At 44.2% G+C, this 22,407-nt stretch overlaps 1 protein-coding gene across 1 annotated transcript in view; it reads right to left on the reverse strand.

Annotated features, from left to right (window-relative positions):
* dph6 (diphthamine biosynthesis 6) overlaps positions 1–22,407 on the reverse strand; it is a 65,693-nt gene that overhangs the window by 39,572 nt on the left and 3,714 nt on the right. Inside the window, exons 4-5 of the mRNA XM_030357242.1 lie at positions 8,781–8,854; positions 7,410–7,528 (exon numbers count right to left, since the gene is read on the reverse strand). Coding sequence (XP_030213102.1) covers positions 7,410–7,528; positions 8,781–8,854 — 193 coding nt within the window. The remainder of the gene's footprint in view (positions 1–7,409; positions 7,529–8,780; positions 8,855–22,407) is intronic.

Genomic DNA, 22,407 nt, shown 5'->3' on the forward strand with positions numbered 1-22,407 from the left:
TGTAATTCCCCATGAAATCCGATTCCAACACCTTTTTCGGCCACGCGGTCAATTACAGGATCAAATGAATCATAAGGTGAGATCCTTTTGCCCTGACAACCCCAAAGGTCAATGTGTCATCCCTGGTTGTCCCATGTGGAAGTAGGCATGGGAGGGAGGCATGAGTGTGGGGGTGGATGGGTCTGGATGGAAGAAAGAGTGGTGACAGTTTAACTCTGTGCATGACAGGCGGTCTACATCTCAGACCAAGTAGTGCCACCACCCCTCTCTCCTGCTCGCTGTAGAACCCAGTGATCCAGGGGGAGGGGAGTTAGGGGAGAAAGGGAGAGGGAGAGAGAGAGAGTGGGTGGGTGGAGAAAAAGGGTGGAGATGATGGGGTGAATGAAGAAGAAGAAAAAGAAGCCCTTACTCTCTTCCCAGGGGAACTATGGTCTTTAATTAGTGTGAGAATATCTAATCTCGACATTGTCTCATCTTAACCCTGCCACAAAGGTAATGAGGAGAGGAAGAGAGGGAGAGAGGGAGAGAGGGAGAGAGAGATAGAGCGACAGAGAGAGAGAGAGTGAGAGAGAGCGCAAAAGAGGGTAGGGGATGAGAGCATTAAAATTCCATCCTATTTAAATAGCCCCTTTAATTAGTCATGCCTTTTAACACATTTTAATGATTGGCTTCAAATTGCTAGGGGATGTCGCCTTTTCTTTAATGTGTTCATTAACTTTCCTTCTCTTAAATAATACATGCTACATGATTTGATATTTACGGGCGGGATGATAGAACTACATGTGAAGGAAGCCCGTCGGTGAAAATGACGTAGAAGTGCCATTCAAACGATGGAATCTGTCCCTAGGAACACTTAACACTTGTACGAGTGTCTCCTAATTGACGTCCTTGATTGACTAAAAAGGTTAACACAACTGTTGTGGAGATGGAGATAGGTGCAATGAATCCACTAGGGACCACCGTCGTTTTAAAAGAAGAAAGAGACTTCCCGACCAACAACCCATATAAGTCTCCTCCAAATCTAGCTGCATTCATTTGCATGATCTTCCCATCGCCGTCTCCTTTTCGACCTGTTTAACAACTTGACCTAAACCCAATTACCTAACCTCATTATGCAACATTAAACCCAAATAAGCCCACTAGAAGTGGCCATTAGTCTGCCAATCGAGACAGCAAAGACCACACTTTGGCGGAGAGAATAGCGTCATTTAGGAAGACCAAGAGGAATGGCTGTCCTTTAAAAAAGGCTCTTTTTATCCTGTGTTATTCGATAAAACCGCCATTAAAAGGTGGTGAACTTTTAAAACAAGGCTCATGTAATGAGAAAGAACATTTCGCTTTACTGCCTTATCATAAGTTGTTGGGCTTATCAAGGAATAAAGTTTAGTCTAGAAGGCGTTTAAGAATTTTTGTATCTCTTGCATGTGTGGAAAAGGCATTTATGTAAAATAATCGAAGTGTAAAAATGTAGGAAAATACAATTGCTTTATTGTAAAGATTAAAGAACTACAACTGAATAATAAGCCTGAGTCTGTTGAAAGAACAACTCATTCATGAAATCCAAGGCTTTCAAAGATGAAAAGATGAACTCTGCAGTCTATTTTCCCCTTGTTGAAAGTCAATGGCAATTATTTGGTGGGCAAAGCCTTTGACTAATGCTTTTTAGCAAGCCTGATTGGCCCGTGCCTACCTTTAAAAGGTCGATTTATGTAAGCCAGCGGCGGCAGGCAGCCCATTTAATTGAAAGTAGATCTGAATTTTCCCAGGCTCTGATATATACACTGAGCCTAATGCTAAATTAGAAGCTGGAGGAGATTTGAGATATTGTAGAGTAGAGTATCATCGACATAAAGGGGTTGTCTTTAGATCTTGCATGCTGACTGACGGAACACCTTTAATCCTCGCTTCTGAGAGAAAAGGCAGAGGAAATTGGATTCACAGTGGTTAACATTTCGGCTTTTAAATGCAAGAAATACACATTTCTGTGGTGGAAGGTGAGCTACATCAGACAAATGCTTTCAAAGACCTTTGGCAAAACAATAGTTGTTCAACATCACCCAATCTTAATCTCTTATAGAAAATAAAACAGCAGAAGAAACTGTAAAGGATGGTGCATGCACACAAAGAAAAGATTCTGAGAGGAAGCAATACTTTGGAAAACTTTAGATAACAAGAAGGTTCAATCCAATCTCCTATTTAACAGCATCTTGTAATACATTTAAAAAGTAGTTCAGGCTGAAAAAGTACTTAACTCACTGCATGATTTTCTAAAGCCTTGGGGGTCTTATCCCGAATTAAGCCACTCTTTCTAGATATTGTTATACAATAGCTTGTTATCAGTCACAACCAATTAAAGATTGCAAACCACAACTATTGATAGTTAGTTCTATGGTTTGCACCTACAACTTTTCCCTTACAGTATAACTGTACTTACTGTATCTATTCAGTGGCACTTTCTGTAGAATTGTAAGTGCTCTGCATTGTGCTGACGATGTGTCATTAGGAACAACTTATCTCGTTGTATGTTCACATCTCCAGAGAACTAATCTGATTGGTGAGTACTGAACAAAAGATGAGCCATAACTAAGGTCTTGAAATAATATCAAACAAGTCTGCCATTATTGTAGGAGTCCTGATTTGAAACAGATTGCATTAAGACGGCTTCAATTTAATTTGTGACCATTTACACATTCATACCCAGACATTGATGGGGAAACTGCAATCATTTCACCTAATTGAATTTCCTTCCGATAACAGAAAAGTTGTCTGCAGCAGTATAATCACATAAAAATCGTATGGTATATGGCCAGCCTAAAGGGAATAATTGAAAGGGAATAGAATAATATTTCCAATGAATAATATGGGTAGTAGGTCAAAAATAATACCATAGAATCCATAATATTTAAAAGGTGTGCAATAACAAAGTGCAGTTAAAAAACTGTTAGTTCAATAAAAAAAATAGCAGAACCAATTAATTGATTTTCTAGGATGAGCTAAATGAGGATATATATTACTGAAAAACTTATAAATGATCATAGCTTCTACCATTTGTTCATTTCATCATTAACCCTTGAACTAACTTGATGACTCTGTTCAAAGACATTAATGTTTGCTGGGAATGGGCCAAGGTGAGGGTTAACAGAACGAATAGGTATGATGGATGTCTTGAGACATCAAAACCTAGGAAACAATCCATCTATTGTGTATCGCTTTGAACCAAAAACAGGGTTTGGCTAGTGGACAATCAATGGCACTTTGTCCTAATGCTATTCTTAACATTCATGAATACCAGCACCCAACAAACAAATAAATAAATAATAGTAATACAGATTAAACATTATTTGTATGTTTGTGTTGTCCTTGATGATGTAAAAAAAAAAACGGCAACGTTGATTTATAATGTTCTCTATAATTACTAAATTAAAACGCAATTAACCCGCACTCTGGGCAGGAGGCTGAAAAGAGAATGTGACCTGAGCCAAGGTTACCCTGTAGCACCTCAAGCTACTAATTCATCACTGCTGCCACTGTCTTTCTTTGCTTTGTTTGGATTGCCACAGAGCTTCACTACAATACCAGTTAACAATAGAGACCAGAACATTATTGTCAGGTGTACAATTTAATAACAGGTCTTTAAAATTAGTTGAAAGACAACTGGAAGGAAAAGCGTATTGTTCGGTCAGGACTTTTCCTTGTTTAGTATGCAGTCATTTACCGCACAATTATTTATGCAGTGAGTATTTGCATACATTTCGGTCTATAATATATATGGCTTTGGCAACGACTGTATTATGACTTTAGTCTTTATTCATTCTGCTGTAACACACAATGCACTTAGACTAAAAACATAACATTACAGGTATGCATGTGCAAAACTGCGAAATACATTGTATGTGATGTTAATTGTATTACTAGCGTGCGTTCAGTTTCAGACAATTAGCATGGCGGTGGTTAGAACGCTGTACGAAGGCAATAAAAATATATGTATCAACGCAACAACCTCTCCCACCGTACACAAAGGGGAGCGTTTGCGGAGAGTGGAAAAGATCACGCAGTGATAAAGGGCTTCCGACGGATCAGCCTTGATTCCACACACGCCAATTATATATGTAGCTAAGGACCAATTAACTGCTGGAGGAGACACTGAACCTGCAACCCCGCAGCCACCTGCGCTAATCAATCAATTAACTAATTACATGAATATTTAACGGTCCCGTTTGGAATCGCCAATTACCATGCTTGTAAATGATGTATGATGATGAGATAATGCCGAAAAAACGAATCCCTGGTTGTTCAGGATGTTTTGGTATTTTCTCTCTTATGTCTGCATCTATCCCGCCAATTAGAGGTGACTTCTGACATCCTGATGCGATCAACCTTTTCAGGAAAAGTTCAGACGTCACAACAAATGCATTTCCGCATCTTCAAAGACTGGAATTTTCCCTATCTCTGTGTGGGTTTAAGGTTGCCATTGTTATTAAAAACGAATGCTACAAGAGAATTCACTTCGAAGATAATCCCGCGTTTGGACAGCTGTCTTTTCACTCTACGGATTTGTCATCTTAAAATAACCATTTTCTTTTATTTCTTGATCCGTTCACCATTAATTTCCATCCCTCCTCTTAAGTCGGTAACGAAGGAATACTAAGCTCCTCTAGACTAGTTCTTGCAAACAAGAAACCCATATTACTCAGTCCAAACACCACAGGATATCATGAGCTACTTTGGCTGCCATTTCAGATGTGGCTTTAACCTTTGCCCTGCAAGACTTGTTCTTTATCTCCCACTGAGGTCCGTGCAAGTAAATCCTTCCAAATCTCTCCCTCTCGCTTTCTCACAAAAAAAACACATACACACACACACACACACACACACACACACACACACACACACACACACACACACACACACACACACACACACACACACACACACGCACACACGCACACACACACACCTAAGGCCTAGGGGTACGCCCCTCTGTCAGCCAATCTCCCCAAAACAGCACACCTCACTGCTCAGACCTGCTCCCGCCAAAGCTGCAATTATGTGAGTGGTGCCTAAAGTGCCCTGGGCTCCTGCAACCCTATTCACTTCTCTGCTTTCTAATTACCCCCCGCCTCGGGATAGGTGAGGAGTCAGGGTGATAAGATCTTTCTCTCTCTACCTGTAGCCAAAACACATATTCAGACACACGCGCATGCACGTGCACTCTCACGCTCTCTCTCGCTCTCTCTCTCTCTCTCTCTCTCTCTCTCTCTCTCTTTCCCCCCCACACTGCAGAAGCCCTAGAGCTAGCTAAGATACACATTCCGGTACACCTGAGGTAATGCTCCTTTGTAATTGTAATATGGGAGCGGGGGAATTGCAGAATATGTGCGTTCTGGGGATTTTTGTCTGTGTTTAGTGATGTTTTTTTACAACGAGAAGTCACAGGGTTCATTGAGCGCCTCATTTTAAGACCAGACAGTTGACGGTTCAAACAAAAGGGTCAACCAAATTGGCTAATTACCTTTTTCTAATTGACCATCACTTCAATGGGTTTAGGGAATTCCAATTAGAGTCATATATGTCATAGATCATAGTCATAGATGTCAACCGCTGATATGGGACCAATGTACAAAGAAGAAAAAAAGTCTCAAGCAAACTTTTAACAAACAAACCATGACAAGGCCTTGGGCAAACTTTTGATAATCATCTTGCCATTCATTAAACCATCAAAAAATAAATCTGACAGATACAGTGCAAAGGATTAATGGGTGGTGGCCAATCCTAAGCATTCCTTTGTGTAGCACGTATCTCGTTCATCTCATATGCGGTGTTGACAGACATGCAGACAATCCTGAATTTGTTCCGCGGGTCACCGGTCTCGCCGAGACCTCTCCTTAACAGGTTGCAACCAAAGGCGACAACAAGCACTTAAGGAGCGCGTAAACAGTGTCTGCATCGTGATCTATCGCCACGCGCGGTTTGAAAATGAAAAAAGAAAGACTCTTTTGTGGCTGTAATCATCATTTATCACCGCCGTGGTCAAAGGAAATCCGTACCCCCAGTCAAGTAGATACAGGTTAGAAATACCCCCACCGTGTACCCACAAAAAGAAGGAAAGAAAAACTCTCTCTCTACTCTTCTGTTATTCTGTAATCCAATCCCTCTGTCCTCAGGCTCCAAAACAGGTAGGTAGACAGAGTAGATGACAGCCCCATTAACCTCACCCCTGAGTGCCAGAGAGACACACAGAAAAAGAAGCAGATGAATAAGAAGGTAAATGAGATGTATTAGATTTTAATCTGCACTTCACGGACCACAAAGGTGGAGTTATGCACGAGCCGGAGTACAGAATGCTGTTTCGAGACAATGGCTATACGCGCCGCGCTTATTGACAGGTTTCATTAGCGTTGCGGTGAAATCACTCCCAATCCACGCAATGCATTTTCAAACTGACTATGCATTACCCCCCTCCCCACTCCCCCCATCAACCCCCCCGCACCCCCTTTCAGACGCCGACAGTTACCTCCTCCTCCTCTCTCTTTGCCTCTTATCTTTTCATATTGTTCTCTGGCTGAATGCTTTCGCCGTTGGCACAGGTCTCAGCGTCACCGCTAAGCCTTAGATTAATGATTCGGGCATTACTTTCCCTCTCGCGCCTCTGATTACAAACAGCACCGCGAACTCCCCCCCCCTCCCTCCTATCTCTCTCGCTTACCCCCACAGTCTCTCTGCCCTTTCATCAACGAAGAAGAAAGTCGGTCTTACCGTGGCAGGATTTTGTTCCTTTTTTTGGCCATGAAAAGGACAGGGATTAAGTAACCAAACGTTAAGCGTACAAGAAGGGGACGTTTGGGGCAACTACAACCCACGCACCGCCACTGTCCCGAGAAACAAGATGGACGACGGTTTGCATAAGGGATAGATTTTGGTATCTGTGTCTTTTTGTAGTCCGAATAGTATTGACCGATAACGTTTGAGTCTTGGTTGAATGCACCCAAACTGTCCGTATGGAGGGTAACAATCTTGAAAACCCAGTGGCTATCATCTGACGACGATTTAGCTTTAGATAAGCTTTGATATCTGGTAATAGAGATAAGCCGAAATGCGGTCTGGATCTGAAACATCTACCAAAAATACTGATGGTTGTGTATTCTGTGCAGGAACGTCACACTCTGTAATTGTGAAAGAATCCTGTTGTAGACGTCATCTATCAACTACAATTCCATTCTTGCGGCTCAAGTTGCTAAGCGGACTGTAAAACAATAACCGGCGCATGGAAGTCGCAGTCTTGGCCCGGATATCTGTTAACCGGCTACACAAGAACACCCAGAAATATCAGCCGTGGTCCCCAGCGGTAAATCGTCGTTGCACAATAGCCGATGGTTTGTGAGATTGGTGTGGGAGCGACACGAACTCACCGAACGCGGCAACTTTGATGAGAATGGCGTGGAGGCCAGTGGAGATCATGTCGGACAGCAGAGAGTCCTGGTCGCGGCGCCACAGGTAGGCCAGGGGCGTCAGGCCCAGACGCAGACACCTGCAGAAGGACGGCAGCATGGGACATAAGAGTTGACGTATGTTTGTATGTATGTTTGAGTATCTTTCAGGGCCAGGGTAGTCTGGTGATGGGAAGAAGGTTCCAAGTCCCAGCTGAAAGGTTCTGAGTTCAATCCCCGATGTACACAGAACACCTGTATGCAAACCTTGAGCAAGTCTCATAACCTCTACCTGCTCCTAAATGACCTGTAGCTAAAAAAAAAACACAGTGTGTTTGGACTCAAGCGTGTGATTATATGACTCAAAAGTAATCAGTTGTGGTCACAGTGATTGACGCGTCAACTGTTGGCTCTAAAACTTTCTCCACTTGTGGGCAGGCCGGCCCTTTGATAGTGCCACAGACCACACTCCCACCCACGACTATTGTCTGAGAAAAGGCAAAGGAGTAATTATCCTGAGAAGGCACCATTTTAAGCTTTACTTGTCTGGCGCATTAACGTGTGTCAAACACGCACATACGCGTGTGCACGGGCACACCGGTCCGTGCAGGTAACCAGAGTCGCAACAGGTCAGAGGCTGAGGAGACGCCTCGAGGTGTGTGTGTGTGTGTGTGTGTGTGTGTGTGTGTGTGTGTGTGTGTGTGTGTGTGTGTGTGTGTGTGTGTGTGTGTGTGTGTGTGTGTGTGTGTCTGGGTGTGTGTGTGTGTGTCTGGGGTGGGTAAGTGGAAACAAAGGTTGATTGACAGCAGGATTTGTTCATAAGCAGAGAGCTCTGCGGTTCTGTTGGAAATATAAGACAAGAGACACTTGTGCTACCACGCTTCAAATTGCAGTGGTCGGTCTCGAAGGTCGAGAATGAGGAAGAACAATGACTTAAAAGGGAATGAGAAGAAGAGTGAAAAAAAACCACACACAGCTCTTATAATAGGTGCGCCAAACACTAGCCCTGTTGCAGAGCTGCATTAATGTAAAGCAAAACAATTGCATGCCTTGGAGGATTATCATTGAAATTAATGGCAATAATAACACGCAGAGGTATACGTTTTGAATGTCTTTTTTGAATCATTTTAAGTTAGAATATTTGAGTGACACAATGGGTCTTATCATGGCCCTTTTTTGGGTTGATTATCTTTGTATATCATCATTTGTAAATAATTATGTATTGAGATACATTCATAGAGAAGGTGTGTGTGTGTGTGTGTGTGTGTGTGTGTGTGTGTGTGTGTGTGTGTGTGTGTGTGTGTGTGTGTGTGTGTGTGTGTGTGTGTGTGTGTGTGTTTGTGTCATACTTACACATTTTCCACACGGACCCTCTGGTAGTCGGACAGAATGGCCCCTACAGACACTGCCTCCACAGCCTCTTTTTCCTGTCAGGACAAGCAGAGGAAACAGGGGAAGAGCCTTTCTTCAAACACTGTTCCACTGTCATTCAACCATGGAGACGAATAAAGGAGACGAGAGATGCATCAATCATCATCCATCAATGCAACGCACCCGTTTGCTGTAAACAATATGGCAAGGTGCAAAAAAAAGAGGAAACATTTCAATATTACATGGTGACAACAAGTCCATTATCACATTGTCAGGAAGTAAACATCAAAGAAACAGAGTGTGTGGACAGGCCTCCAAGTTAAACTGATATGCCCTGGACATTAAAAAGGATATGGAATTTCTACGTGTGATTCTGTGTGTGCAGGTGCGTGTGGTTACTTTTTTCAGTTGACATTAAAAGATCTTGCATTCAGAACGTCTGTAAATGTATCCATGAGGGGCATTGTGTGTTATAAATATATAAAACACAAATATAAATAATAATAATAATAATAATAATAATAATAATAATAATAATAATAATAATAATAATAATAATAAGCATTAAGATAAACTCGTTGTGATACACCATCACATTTAGGAGATTGTATAACAGAGAAACAAAATTTTGATAAACGACTGCATTATATTCCGTCATGGTTGAATTACTGATATAAAAACAACGACACATGAACATAACTCACACACACACACACACACACACACACACACACACACACACACACACACACACACACACACACACACACACACACACACACACACACACACACACACACACACACACACACCTGCGGCTTCATTAGAACATAACACGGGTTGTAATTAGAATGAGAGGCCAGGGTAGAGGCGGCATGGGGATGCACCGGTCTTTCACTAAATTACCTTGTAGCCATTATCAATTTCCCAGCCTACTGGTCCTCAAGATATCCCCCTCCCAGCTCCCCGCCCCCCCCCCCGCCATGGCCCCTGTGGTCCCTTCTTGCAATTTCTCTCTGCCTGATAAACATGCTGATTAAAGCGTACAGCGTGTAAACCTTTGATACTTTCCTAAATGAAATCCGTGCCCTGCCTGGGGCTTTTGTGCTGCGCTACGATGGGCCTGACACACAGATACACACATGCACACACGCACGCACACTCACGCACACACATAAATATGGAAAAAAATTCACACACTGCCCCAGCGACGCGCAGCTAATCAGATAAAGGTGTGTGTGTATGTGTGTGTATGTGTGTGCGTGCGCGTGCTTGTGTTTGTAGTAGCCACAAAGCATCCTCGAGGCACGGTATGAGACTTGGACAGCGTCCAAAAATGTACAGTTGGAGACGCACACACATGTATATTGTACACAGAGACAAAGAAAAAAACTTGACCTACAATTCGACTTTTGACATGAAGATAAACACAACAGATTTAAGCATTGACTTGGGAATTCCTTACTCGTATATATTGTGATCTAAAATCGAGCATATTTTGTAGTCAAAATCAATACAGTGACTGCAACTGAACCAGACTGTCAACATTAACGCAGAAAAGAGCTACAACAGATTCAAGCAAGTACTTCAAGGTACAGAATCACAATATAAACTCTATTCCAATACGATGATCATGCGCATCCTCAAACACATTGCCACTTCCTAAAGAGGCAAATTAGGAGTGAGAGATATTGTTGAAGTGGAGAAAGATCTAAATAGAAATGAAATAAGGGGAAAACGAAGAGACAATAGGACAACAACAAAAAGAGGAATGTTTGCGAACGTGGGAGGAGTATAACAGCAACCATTGCTAGCCATAGTCTTGCTCTCATTTCTACCTTGTTCTGTCCATTTCTCTCTCAGCATACTGTGGTGCTTATCGGACGAGGCCTCAGAGGTTTCGAGCCCCACCAAAAGTGTGTTTTCCTTTTTCCTTCTTTCTCTCCCCACTCTCACCACAGATACAATTATCACACAGACGGTAAATACCCTGGACCGATCCTCCCTACGATAACAAGAGGTTAGCTTTCGCAGCACGCACTACTTGTTTTCCAATGGAGGGGCTAACTGCTAAAGCCGTTTCACTGAGAGGGACTCGTAGAGAGGCCCCGGAGAAAGGGAAGGTTATTTTTGGATATGATTTTGTTATGGTTGCCATTACGACTATCATCGGGAGACAGGGAGGAATGAGGAGCTTGCTAATGCTGCGCAAGACAAACTGAGACAATTTGATTGTGTGAATTCTAGACATACTTTCCGTCTACTGTGGGAAAAGCGTGTGAAGTAATTTAAAGTAGGATGGGGGGGAGATGGGGGGATGGGGGGGGGATGAGGAAGGGATGCATAAATCTGTGTGAATGCGTACCTGCAACCATGTGTACTCATGGCGTTGTAAAAAAAATACAAACTTAGACTTTATGCTAGTTGAAATATTTATCCAAATGCTTTACGGTCTGAATATTTGAAAAGGCTAAGAGGCGGCTTATGAACCACAGTATAATGTTCGATAAAATCTTTATGAGCGCTATCTGGCCCAAGTGGTGTTTTGACTGCGTTAGGGGGGGGATCTGGGTGAGGAGCAATGGCAACGATAACATAAATCAAGGCAGAAGGTCACCAGGACTACGCCAACCCACAAACCACATCTCTCGTCTTCATGACTGCTGGCATGGGATCCCAGTAAAAATGAAACACAGAGAAACGTCCATCTTTTCCCTGTGATCTTGAGTCCGTTTTTTCCCCCAGGTTGAACCCCGTTGCGAACCCCTCAACGGATTTTAGGATAGGATCAGCTGTTCCAGGTACCACGAGGGTTCTGGGTTAATGGATGCCCATCCAGCAGGACTAAATCCTGGCCTAAAGTGCAAGGCAACCACGGACCCCCACCACCACCACCAGCAGCCTCCAAGCCCCCAAAGGAGCCCCGTCCCAGGCAGACTAAACAAAGGCCGGGTCCAGCCCCTCGCAGTCTCCCCTCTCCCACATAGACAGCCCAGCTATTAACGAGGATGTATAGCCCAGAGCAGAGCAGGCGCTCAGTCCCCCCAGCTCTGTCCATCAGGGTACTTAGCCCCATGCAGTCATTAACTTCTGTTACTAATTGTCAAATTCATTAAACTAATCCTTCCCCCCGCATGCCGGAGTCTCCTGTGGAAATGGATGAAGCGGGTTGAGTTATTAAGATGTCAGCGACGGGGAAGATTAAGGCCGGCGGACATGCTCTACAAAGAAACGACACGGCCATTAAACTCTATTCCAAGGTAGCGCATAGTGCGTGATATATTTTAATTATATAAATATATATATATACATGCGTCTTGCTGGTGGGGTTGAGGGGGAGTGTAGTTTAAATGTATTTGCAGCCGGAGACGCGCCCCCCCTCGGTCAAGATTTGTGTTTCTTGCCCTGGAGATACGAACGCGGAAATCACGAGAGAACAAAAGCGTCTCTTGCGTGCGACTGTGACTATTAGATCAACTCAACTCGGGGGTTTTAGAGACAATTACGCCTCACACTCTGTCTGGGTAATATCCAACAGACAAAGCCATTAACGGCAACCAGGGCAATTAGAAACCCATAAAATATTAAAAATTCAATATTCATATTCACGTTGAATACATCAGAGGCCTCATTAGACCTCTCTCAATGGCTGTCACAATGAAGTCTTAATTATACACCCTAACAATGCAGGGCGACGTTTTGGAGAAGAAAGAAATAAAAAAAAACAGTACCGCTCCCACTCCATCCAATTCTTATTACCTACTTCTGCTGCAGCGGCTGACCTGAACGCCGCGGGATAACGCAAAGAGAGCCAGATCGTCTCCTCCACATTATAAAGTCAACCCTTTTTATACATCTAATCCGAAGTTGTTGACATGGTTTCCATCACATTATTGCCCTTCCTGTGTATATGGCGTGCCTGAGCTTGATGGCGGGGAAGGCAGCGCTGAGAAATTAATTAAAGTGCTCTGAATGACAGTTTGCTCAAGGGCATCGCGGGGTAAAAGTCACGCTCTCTTCATGGCCGCTGTTGTTGTTTTCCTTGTCATATCCACACCTCTTTTAACCCCCCCCCCACCCCCCACCGCTCTAACATACCCTCTCTCCCTCTCAGTTCTCTTCATCCCCTCTTCATCCCTCTCTTCCATCAAGAGAGTGGCTGGACGCGACGTGGTTTTAAAGTCGCCTCTGCATTACATCTGCTCAGGGCGTGCCATAATCTAATAGCATTGTTCTCTCCCTCTCTCCCCCTCCCCCCATCTCTCTCTCTCTCTCTCTCTCTTACTCCCTCAACGGTGTATACATGCGGGGGATTGGCAGACCTTGATGTAATGATACATGTTGATGTGGTGGAAGTGCCGAGAACGTTTCCCCCCCCCGGGGGGATCAAGCAATTGTGTGTAATGTAACGGGGAGCATGTTGTAGGGGGTGTCCTGACTTCCCCTCCCTCCAAAACCTGCCATGAAGCTTAGGGTGATGGCTGGATGCAACACTGGATATTAATGTTCGATCACCCCCCCCCCCCCCCCCCCCAAACCCCATCCACCCGACCGCCCCCGTTACCGTTGTTCCAGATCTCAGGGCGGACAAATGTACTTCAAGGTTCAGGGTGGTTCACCCAGAGGGACCCTGGATGAGAGTGGCACCAACTTTAGAAACAACAAGAAGATTGTTGTTTTCTTCAAATCTTTCCACAACTCGATCCCTACAAAATTTTCACAAAGCCGTCAACTTGAAGCAGCTGTCGAATGACGGGTTGTTCTTCTTCGGAATTTCGAGTACCGGCTGGAGTGATGACTCACCGGGCATCACTCCGCAACCGCATGGAGAGTGAGTGGGAGGTGGGGAACCAACGAGAACAAACAAACTCTTCGCCAAGACCTTCTGCTTTGAAAACATACAAAATGTCCAGACGTGAGAGAGAGAGAGAGAGAGAGAGAGAGAGAGAGAGAGAGAGAGAGAGAGAGAGAGAGAGAGAGAGAGAGAGAGAGAGAGAGAGAGAGAGAGAGAGAGAGAGAGAGAGAGAGAGAGAGAGATGAAAAAAAAAATCTGGTGAAATCTGCTCTCCTCAGCTGGGAACTAGGACCTCCACGCAAGTGTGAGGAGATGTAGGAGAGGTAGCTACAATAGCCCCAATTGCCTCATCAACACGTTTCAAGTCATGACGTCCGTGAAGTCTGAGAATCTTGACAAGTGACGAGATTACTTGGTACCGTTGCGGGCAGGACTCCAGTGAGCGAGGGAGGAAAAAGCAGGGAGGTTGGAGATTCTTCATCTATCACCAGACTCTTACTGTTGATGGGCATGAGAATATAAAGCTTTGATGTTTTTTTTAAATAGACACACATAAAGCATACCATGCACGCACATCCACACACAGACAAACACACTCTGGCTGTGGTGTGGACAGTGATGCCTTTGCAGTGATAGAGGAGGCCTACAGGGCAACGGGGCATGGGCATAAACATGCCAGGCCGTGCAGCTGGAAAACCTAGAAATTCATCAGTGTTAGAAAAAGAGGGGAGATTAACGTTTCACGAGCGTCCTCCTCCCTGATATATATGGTTACACAAACATAGGTCCAGTCATCAGGGCAAGGAGAGGGGAGGAGAGAGAGGGAGGCCAAGGCAAGCACAAAGCCATGGTTTGAGCCGGGCCAAGGACAAGGAGGCTTTCCATATCAACAGGCATGGAAAACTCAATGCTGGGAAGCAGCAGGGAGACATAGGGAGGTCTATCAATGTGTGTTCATGAATACCAGCAATTCAGGCAGAAGGCAATATTTATTGCTTGGCCCATGAAAAAAAGACATCCACCCCCATTCCTGCATAAAAGAAGGACTGTTTCTACTTTTAACAGATTATCAATTGCTCCTTTAAGGCTCAGAGGATTAACGGCTTAAAGGTTTTTTAAGTTGACACTAATAGTTGCGTTTTGTAGTCATTATATTGGCGAGGCGTTTGAATGAATCAAGGGATTTTCAAAGTTCGATTTCCACCGAGAATAAGACTGATACTGACCTGTATCATAATTTCAAAGTCTATAACAAGTCCATCCATGCTTGGCGAAGAGGATTTCCCAATAAGGAAAAGTGTGCGGGGGAAAGTAAACATAAGTTGTAGACCACAACGAAAGCCACCATTTTCAGTAGATTTAAAAAATACATATGATCCACGTAAAGCCACTGTTTAAAAAAACCAAACGCACATACTCGACTCCCCCTCCCCCACACACACACACACACACACACACACACACACACACACACACACACACACACACACACACACACACACAACGCGCTGACACAAAACACACAGTCAGGCACAAAACGACATGAGAACGTACACTAAGAAATGTAAATGTTTTCCCGGTGAGGTCAGGATCGAGACTCTCAGCATTTCTGGGCTCTCCAGTGTTTCATTCTCCAAAGACCAAACAGACAGCCCCCCCTCTGCCCCAAAAAAAGCCCTCTTTCTTCCACCAGCCCCCCTCCCCTCACGGCCTGTCCAGGGAGACTGGAGGGAAATATAGTGGCAATGATTTTACACTCCCTCCAGACTCCAGACAGTGTTTTTCTACGGCCGGTTATGACTTTAGCTGCAGGAGGTGATGGGGGGCCCTACCACAAATATTTCTCAAAGGGAACGTGCTACAATACAGAGCATAAAAGAGCCTCTTAATTTCAGAGTAGAAGGGCCGAGGGCGCTGACTGATTTAGAGCTGTCTTTTATCCTTCTGGTCGGAGGGGAACAGTGATGCAGTATTGGGCCAGGCTGATGGGGAGCCGGGTCACTCTGTGGGGGTTGGGAGGTCAGCAGTGGAACCCAGGGGTGCTAAGAGGTTGCTTTTACATCTCGTGGATAAGCTTGTTTGAGACAACAGTAGGTTAGATCTTATTATCTTTTTATGTACTTACTTTACACTTACTTCGGTTTATTCTGTTGATTCAGGAAAGTATAACCATAAATATTCAAAGATGTAATAAGAAGATGGAGAAACTATATTAATGAGTTATTGGAATACCAATCCTGAAGAGTTTTCGGTTAATAGATGTAATTTAAGTCACAATCCAACGAGTTAACACAATGGTGATTAACCTATTTATCACTGATGAAAGCACTTGAATATGCAGTTCTATGAATGTTACAAGCTGGGTGTCGATGGCTATACCGTTCCCAAGATCTATGGGAACAACTAAAGCATATTGCCAAAAGTGTTGCCAATGAGACGAAACGTAAATCTTTTAGATTGCCATTTATTATCATTTTCATTATTGAAGATAGAATTAATAATGAATATATAAGCATGAAAAATAGGCAGCATATTCAAAAGAGGAATAAGCTAATTTAATTAGCCGGGCTGGGTATCCACATAATTGACATAAATCTAACTTTATTTCATTTCAGATGTATTTATTCGATTTCCTTGCACTCTAGCACAATGACCTCAAACCGATCATGAAACGGGAAGGTGATTCTAGCAAAACACAATCAACAGCTTTCCATTAAAGGTAACGGTGGCCATATACAACATAAGCCTATTGCTCAAATCACCAAGACCCAGCCAGATTCTTCCAGCATCAAAAAGATGAAAATAAAAAAAGGAAAAAACATTTTCTTTATTGCAACAATGTTCAACCAAGCAATTTTACTGGCTCATGCCCTTGGCGAGGCTAGATAACGCTATCTGCCTCCATCATCGCTAAACAAGATTGAGCAAAGTACATTAAGCAGAAAAATGCAAACAAATTACAAAGGCTTGGGGCTAGGGCTCTTTATCTAATGTTTGTGGGGGAACTGTTAGAGTCAGTTGGAGGGAAATGGGGCCTGCGTCTAATAGATCCTGTCCCGCCACTTCCACACAGCGAGAGAACAATGTACAGCGCCATTATCTCCGCACTAATGCTATCCTTCCTCATGTACAAAACAAGCCCCGCCAACCCAGGCCCTCCGCCACCGACCCAACCAACATAAATACGAGCCGTGGCAGACCAAAGGAAAAGACAACAATGGCTATCACGCAGGCAGACAGACAGACAGACTGACGCTCACACACGCGCGCACACGCACCGACACACACACACACCGACGGTTTTATAGAACTAAACATTCGGCTTCAAATCCTACAAGAAAAACGATCCAAAGTTTTTTTTCTTTTTGGCCGAACCATTCTAATCTATTGCCTCGAAAATAGGTCTTTGCAACAGATCTTAATGATATCTTGGATGACTCTTAGCACTATAAGAGCGTCAACAACAAGCTTACATTACCTTTGCTATCGATCGGCTTGCCTAACAGTCACTGTGACCCCCAGAGGTCATGATTTATGTATTAAGCATGCTTTTTAAAGAAATCCATTTTTCCCTTTAAACCCCCAATGTACGTCTAATTCGGCACCATGCCGGTAATCAAAGAAGGGTTGTGTGTTTGATTTTTCACCCTCCTCCCTCCTCCTTTCCTTCTCTCCTTCCTTTCTTCACACCCCTGCTCAGCGACCTGTCTCCCAACACCTCCACTCTCTCTAATCAATAGTGTGATGCTCCTTGTTCGGCCTGAGAACTCCTCTCGTCTGTCTGCCTCCTCCTCCTCTCTAGGCCTCTGTTTATATCCCCAATAGACCGCGCTGTCCCGCCTCTCTCTCCCCTCACAGTGGGGGTCCCCCTCCATGAAAACACCTCCACCTACAACAACGCCAGGCTCAAGAAGGTTCCAGGTAGTGTGACATCAACCAAAATGGAGGGGTGCTGATGTGTGGAGGAGGAGGAGGAGGAGGAGGAGGAGGAGGAGGAGGAGGAGAAGAAAGGAAAGAGAAGAGGTGAAACAGAGAATTTAAGAAAAAAGGAAACGTTTGAACTTGTGGACTAACTGACCAACCTCAGAGGGCCCCATTTTAGTCTACTGTAGTCGATAACAGAAAAGAGGGAGAGGGCCGATGATAAGTGGGGAGGGGTGTGTGTGTGTGTGTGTGTGTGTGTGTGTGTGTGTGTGTGTGTGTGTGTGTGTGTGTGTGTGTGTGTGTGTGTGTGTGTGTGTGTGTGTGTGTGTGTGTGTTTGAGTGTGCGTGTTTCAGGAAGAGGCATTATCTCCACAAAAAAACAAGGCATTTAAACACACAATAAAAAGGGAATACTGTCATCTATATAGGCCAAGGGAACGAAGTGTGCCTCATCCATTCGTGCCGCTCCGGAGTAAAGAATGCATAAAAAAATGGCTTCATAAAAAGGGTAGAGGTTGCTGAGTGTCTATTGACCCCAGATATAATTCACTGAAGAAAATAATGCATTTCAAAGACCAATGGTTTTCAGGAAAGATTGGATAAATTACAGGAGAGGAAATGTGATTTGAGCGTAACATTTTCATCTAGCTTCGGAGCCCGGTCGCAGTGTGACAGAAATGTCACTGTGCTGCTAATTAGCGCTTGTACAAAATGTGTTTGCATGGATATCATCTATTGTCATCTTATCGTTCTAATGATCTCTTAAATGGCTTTGTCTTCATTCATCCTCATCATCGTCTTTATCAGACAATAAAGTTTGCTTCTCCAAACCACAATCTTTTAAAAAAACGACAATGTGACAATATCCACCAATTATGGCTCCGTCACTGCTATGATCATCCATAACAATCCTTGCTATAGATAATCAAACTGATGCTCACAATAAGATTGAGGGTGATTTATTTATTTTAAGTTCAATTTTGTATATTTTTAGAATGTGCAGGGATGCCAACTCAGAGGGGCTTTCATACTCTCGTGGTTTGGGTGTTGAAAAGATTCTTCTCGTCTATCTTACAAAATATATATAACTAAGTCACTTTGGATAAACCTTACATAAATACAGGATGACATGGAAAACCGTTAACCACGGTGTAGTTTGGCAGCTGGGATTGACAGAGATTTGATATGGGGACAGAGAAAGACAAGGGAATGAGCTCCCTCCTGTACAGTGTTGAAAGGCAGAGAACCAGGAGAAAAAAAATAAGAAAAAGAGGAAGAGAGGGAGAGAAAGAGAGAGAAGGGGGGGGGGGGGGGGGGTCAGGAAGTAGGAGTGGGGTTGGGGGGGGGGGGAAGGAGAGGTGACCACTGCTACAACACTGTGTGCACGCACCCCCGGAAAGAGATAGGCCTGTTATCATGTAACAGAGACCCTGCTGACCTGACCTTCATCACACACACACGTACACACACACACACGCAGACACACACACACACACACACACCGACAGGGTCACCAGGCATAAAGAGCCACTGTGTTGGGTCACAGAACACAGAGATAGAGGGAGACGGAGAGAGGGACAGAGAGGGGTGGATGGGGGAACGGGGGGCGGAGGACTTGAGGGATGTGAGATGACTAATATGAGGGGTTCTGCAGGCCTGCAGGGAGACTGGCGTTACAGCCAGGGGTGACTGACACTGCAGATCTATATCACGCATCAAGGCAGATTACAGCAGAGAGAGGAGCAGAGAGGAGCTTTGGCCATGCGGACACACTACTGACACACGGCAAAGGTATCCTTCCCATGTTAAAAAGATAAAATACCCTACTATGGCTGCTGGATGTGGACTGATTCTATTAAATTGCTATTTCGCTATTATTTCACTGACTGAGCACATTCATTGCATAATGCATAAAAATATATATAATGTGAAATAAATTTAATTGAGCTAAAATACTTTAAAATAACTTGAAATGTGGCACCAATGAGTAAAAATGTGTGATATAATTGTGCAATATGAATATGAACATTAACACAATAAATATTTTGTCATAAAGAAGATCCATCTCCACAGTTCGGCTGCATTCTTTTCGATATTCTTGGTAAACTAAATCCAAAACAAAAGCGATTTCTCATCCTCATCATCTCTTTGCCGCTGACTAAACTGTTATTTCAACTGCTCAAAGGGCCGGTTCAAAGATCAGAACCTCTCAGGATGGGACAGGGTATGCTATGTCTCGCGTGTCTCTCAGGTTACACTTCAAAGTACCCAGCCAGTGATGAGAGTGAGGGGCCAATGATAGGGCCACAATGTCACTCTGTCATTACCGCTTCGGCGAGAGAGGGGGACGGACGGATGGATTATCTTTTTTCCGATCATAATTGCTCAACGTTTTTCTCTATTTCTCTTTTTTACAATGGTTGGGGGGAGGGGGTGGGGAGAGATTATCTTTCTTTGAAACCTTTGTGTTGCTCCAAAACATTTGATTTGGAGATGAACCGTGAGGGGAGATGAGGAAGTTTGTCATTTTGGGAATCACCCATAGATGGCACTGTTGACTCATGTAAGAAGACTGTTGTCAAACTGGGAAAGTTGGAACGCAAGCATATCAACTGAAACTCATCAACTTTACAGCAAGGGGGGAAATGCTTTCATCTATGTTCAAATGTCATTTGCCAAATATAATCTTCTAATTAATTTCAACTGCTAGAAAGTGCTTTCAAAATATCACACTTTCTAAACAGAGCTGTTTTTTTCCCCTCTGTGCTGAAACTGTTCTTTTCCAGTGCGGTTGGTTTAAAAGCTAATTATCAGAAGAGGTTGTTTTTAACATGTCTCTACGTCTCTCATCCTCCATTTCCCCTGCAACAATCAACACACTACAAGGGGAATTAATACCAGCTCATTTTTATCAAGGGAGATCTGGACGCAAGGTTGGAAAGTGTTAAACCTAAATATAAGTATTGCCAACATGTAACTTATTGAGAAGAGATTTAATTTGCTTGTATAGAGGAGTGTGCGTTGTGTTTACTGGCCCTGGTGAGTAATCTTCCTCCTCATTAATAAAAAAAATATTCAAACATTGTATAATGAGCTCATCAACGAGAGGGACACTCTGAACCCAAAGTAACATGAGAAGCGTTTGAAAGTACGAGGTCAGAAAGTTTATGTTTTCTTTTTAATTTTCTTTGCCACAAAGAAAGAGAGAGAGAATCAGAAAGTGTAGGCGACAGCAAGAGGGAGAGAAAGAAGAAAAGTGAAGAAGTGAGTGGGAAAAAAAAGAGAGAAAGAGAGAGAGAAAGCAAGGGAGAAGAGAAGGAAAGAGAGAGAGAGCGAGAGAAAGACAGACAGAGAGAGAGAGAAAGAGAGAGGGAGTCGTAGAGAGAGGAAGCCAGTTGTTTATCGTGGAGGTTTGTTTATGACGATGAGAGAGGTAAAACAGAGCGAGGACTGTTGGTCTGTTGGCCCCTGTGGGCCCCGTGGGACCCTTGATGCCCTGCCCTTTGGCCTTCAGAAGAGCAAGGTCACACCAGAGAGGCCCTGGAAATGGGAAATTAGCGGCCTTCTCTGCAATCAGAGGAGCCAGCTCTGTCCACTGAGCACAGAGCCGGCCCGATGCATCGCGACGCCGACAGAATGTAAAATAGGACCTATTCACATTTACATCACACACACACAACTTTGAACATGGACGTTTTTTTTTCGACAGTACCAACCACTGTGGTGGTGTGTGTACACGCTCAGAGGCAAATAAGTGCCTTCTCACGTAGGGGGTCTCTCACGTGCGGGTACACTCCGTGCAGCGCCGGAGATCTGGATGGAAGATGACAAAGGGAGAGAGGATGTGAGAGAGAGGGTGAGGATAAGCCCTCAGGCAGGCTGACTGGCCCTCGCCACTCAGGCCAGTGTGTGCGCCGTGGACACGTCGAGGGGTAGAGGGGGGGGGGGCCCACAGAGGAGCCCAAGGCCTTGAAACAACCCGCCACACGTACAGACCTGGGGAGGGAAGGGCCGACTCCAAACCCCCATCTACCACATGTCAAGCAAACTCCAATCTCCACCAACAATGCCGTAACAAGGTCCTTGGAACAAGGGGTCTATGGGGGTAGGGGGGTGGATGGGGGGGGGGGGGTTAAGTTTGGATCAAACCACTACAACCCCAGCCATCTGTTTGGCCTGACAGCAGTAAGATCAGTGTGTGTGTGTGTGTGTGTGTGTGTGTGTGTGTGTGTGTGTGTGTGTGTGTGTGTGTGTGTGTGTGTGTGTGTGTGTGTGTGTGTGTGTGTTTGTGTGTGTGTGTGTGTGTGTGTGTGTGTCCAGGTATAGCTTCCTCACGGCTGCAGGCGGTGGAGGTAGGCCGTGCTGGCGGTGGGTTTAGTGCGCAAACCTGAAGAACAAAACCAGACAGAGACGGACGACCTCCTAGCACCAGATTATACCACTGGGGCCACATGCATAATTTGGCAACCAAATTAATGTTTTTTTTTTCTGGCAATAGGGGGGTATTTGATGAAATATTCATTTGGCAATTATTTTCCACATTTGATCTTCTGTCACCCAAAGAAAAAGAAATAATAAAACCGTATTCCGCAAATGGAGTTTATGAAGGGCACTTGCAAAGGGCATACAATTTTAACTAACTGATTTAACATTGACACACAGTGTTCACATATTGCGCTGAAAAAGGGCACTCGGTCGTCTTTGAAAGTGAAACTTGAAAAACATTTAATGAGACAAACTAAGCGCAATGGTAGGGCCTTGCGTTCTCCTGGGGAGAGGTGGGTGGGTGGGTGGTGGCGGTGGGGCAGGTTGCACCCTACATTAGGCACTCTGTTTGGCTGGTTTTACTGCAGGGTCAAGACCCAGCCACACAAGGCCAGCCTCCCTGAC

This window comes from Gadus morhua, chromosome 5 (assembly GCF_902167405.1).
Source record: "Gadus morhua chromosome 5, gadMor3.0, whole genome shotgun sequence".
Taxonomy (NCBI): domain Eukaryota; kingdom Metazoa; phylum Chordata; class Actinopteri; order Gadiformes; family Gadidae; genus Gadus; species Gadus morhua.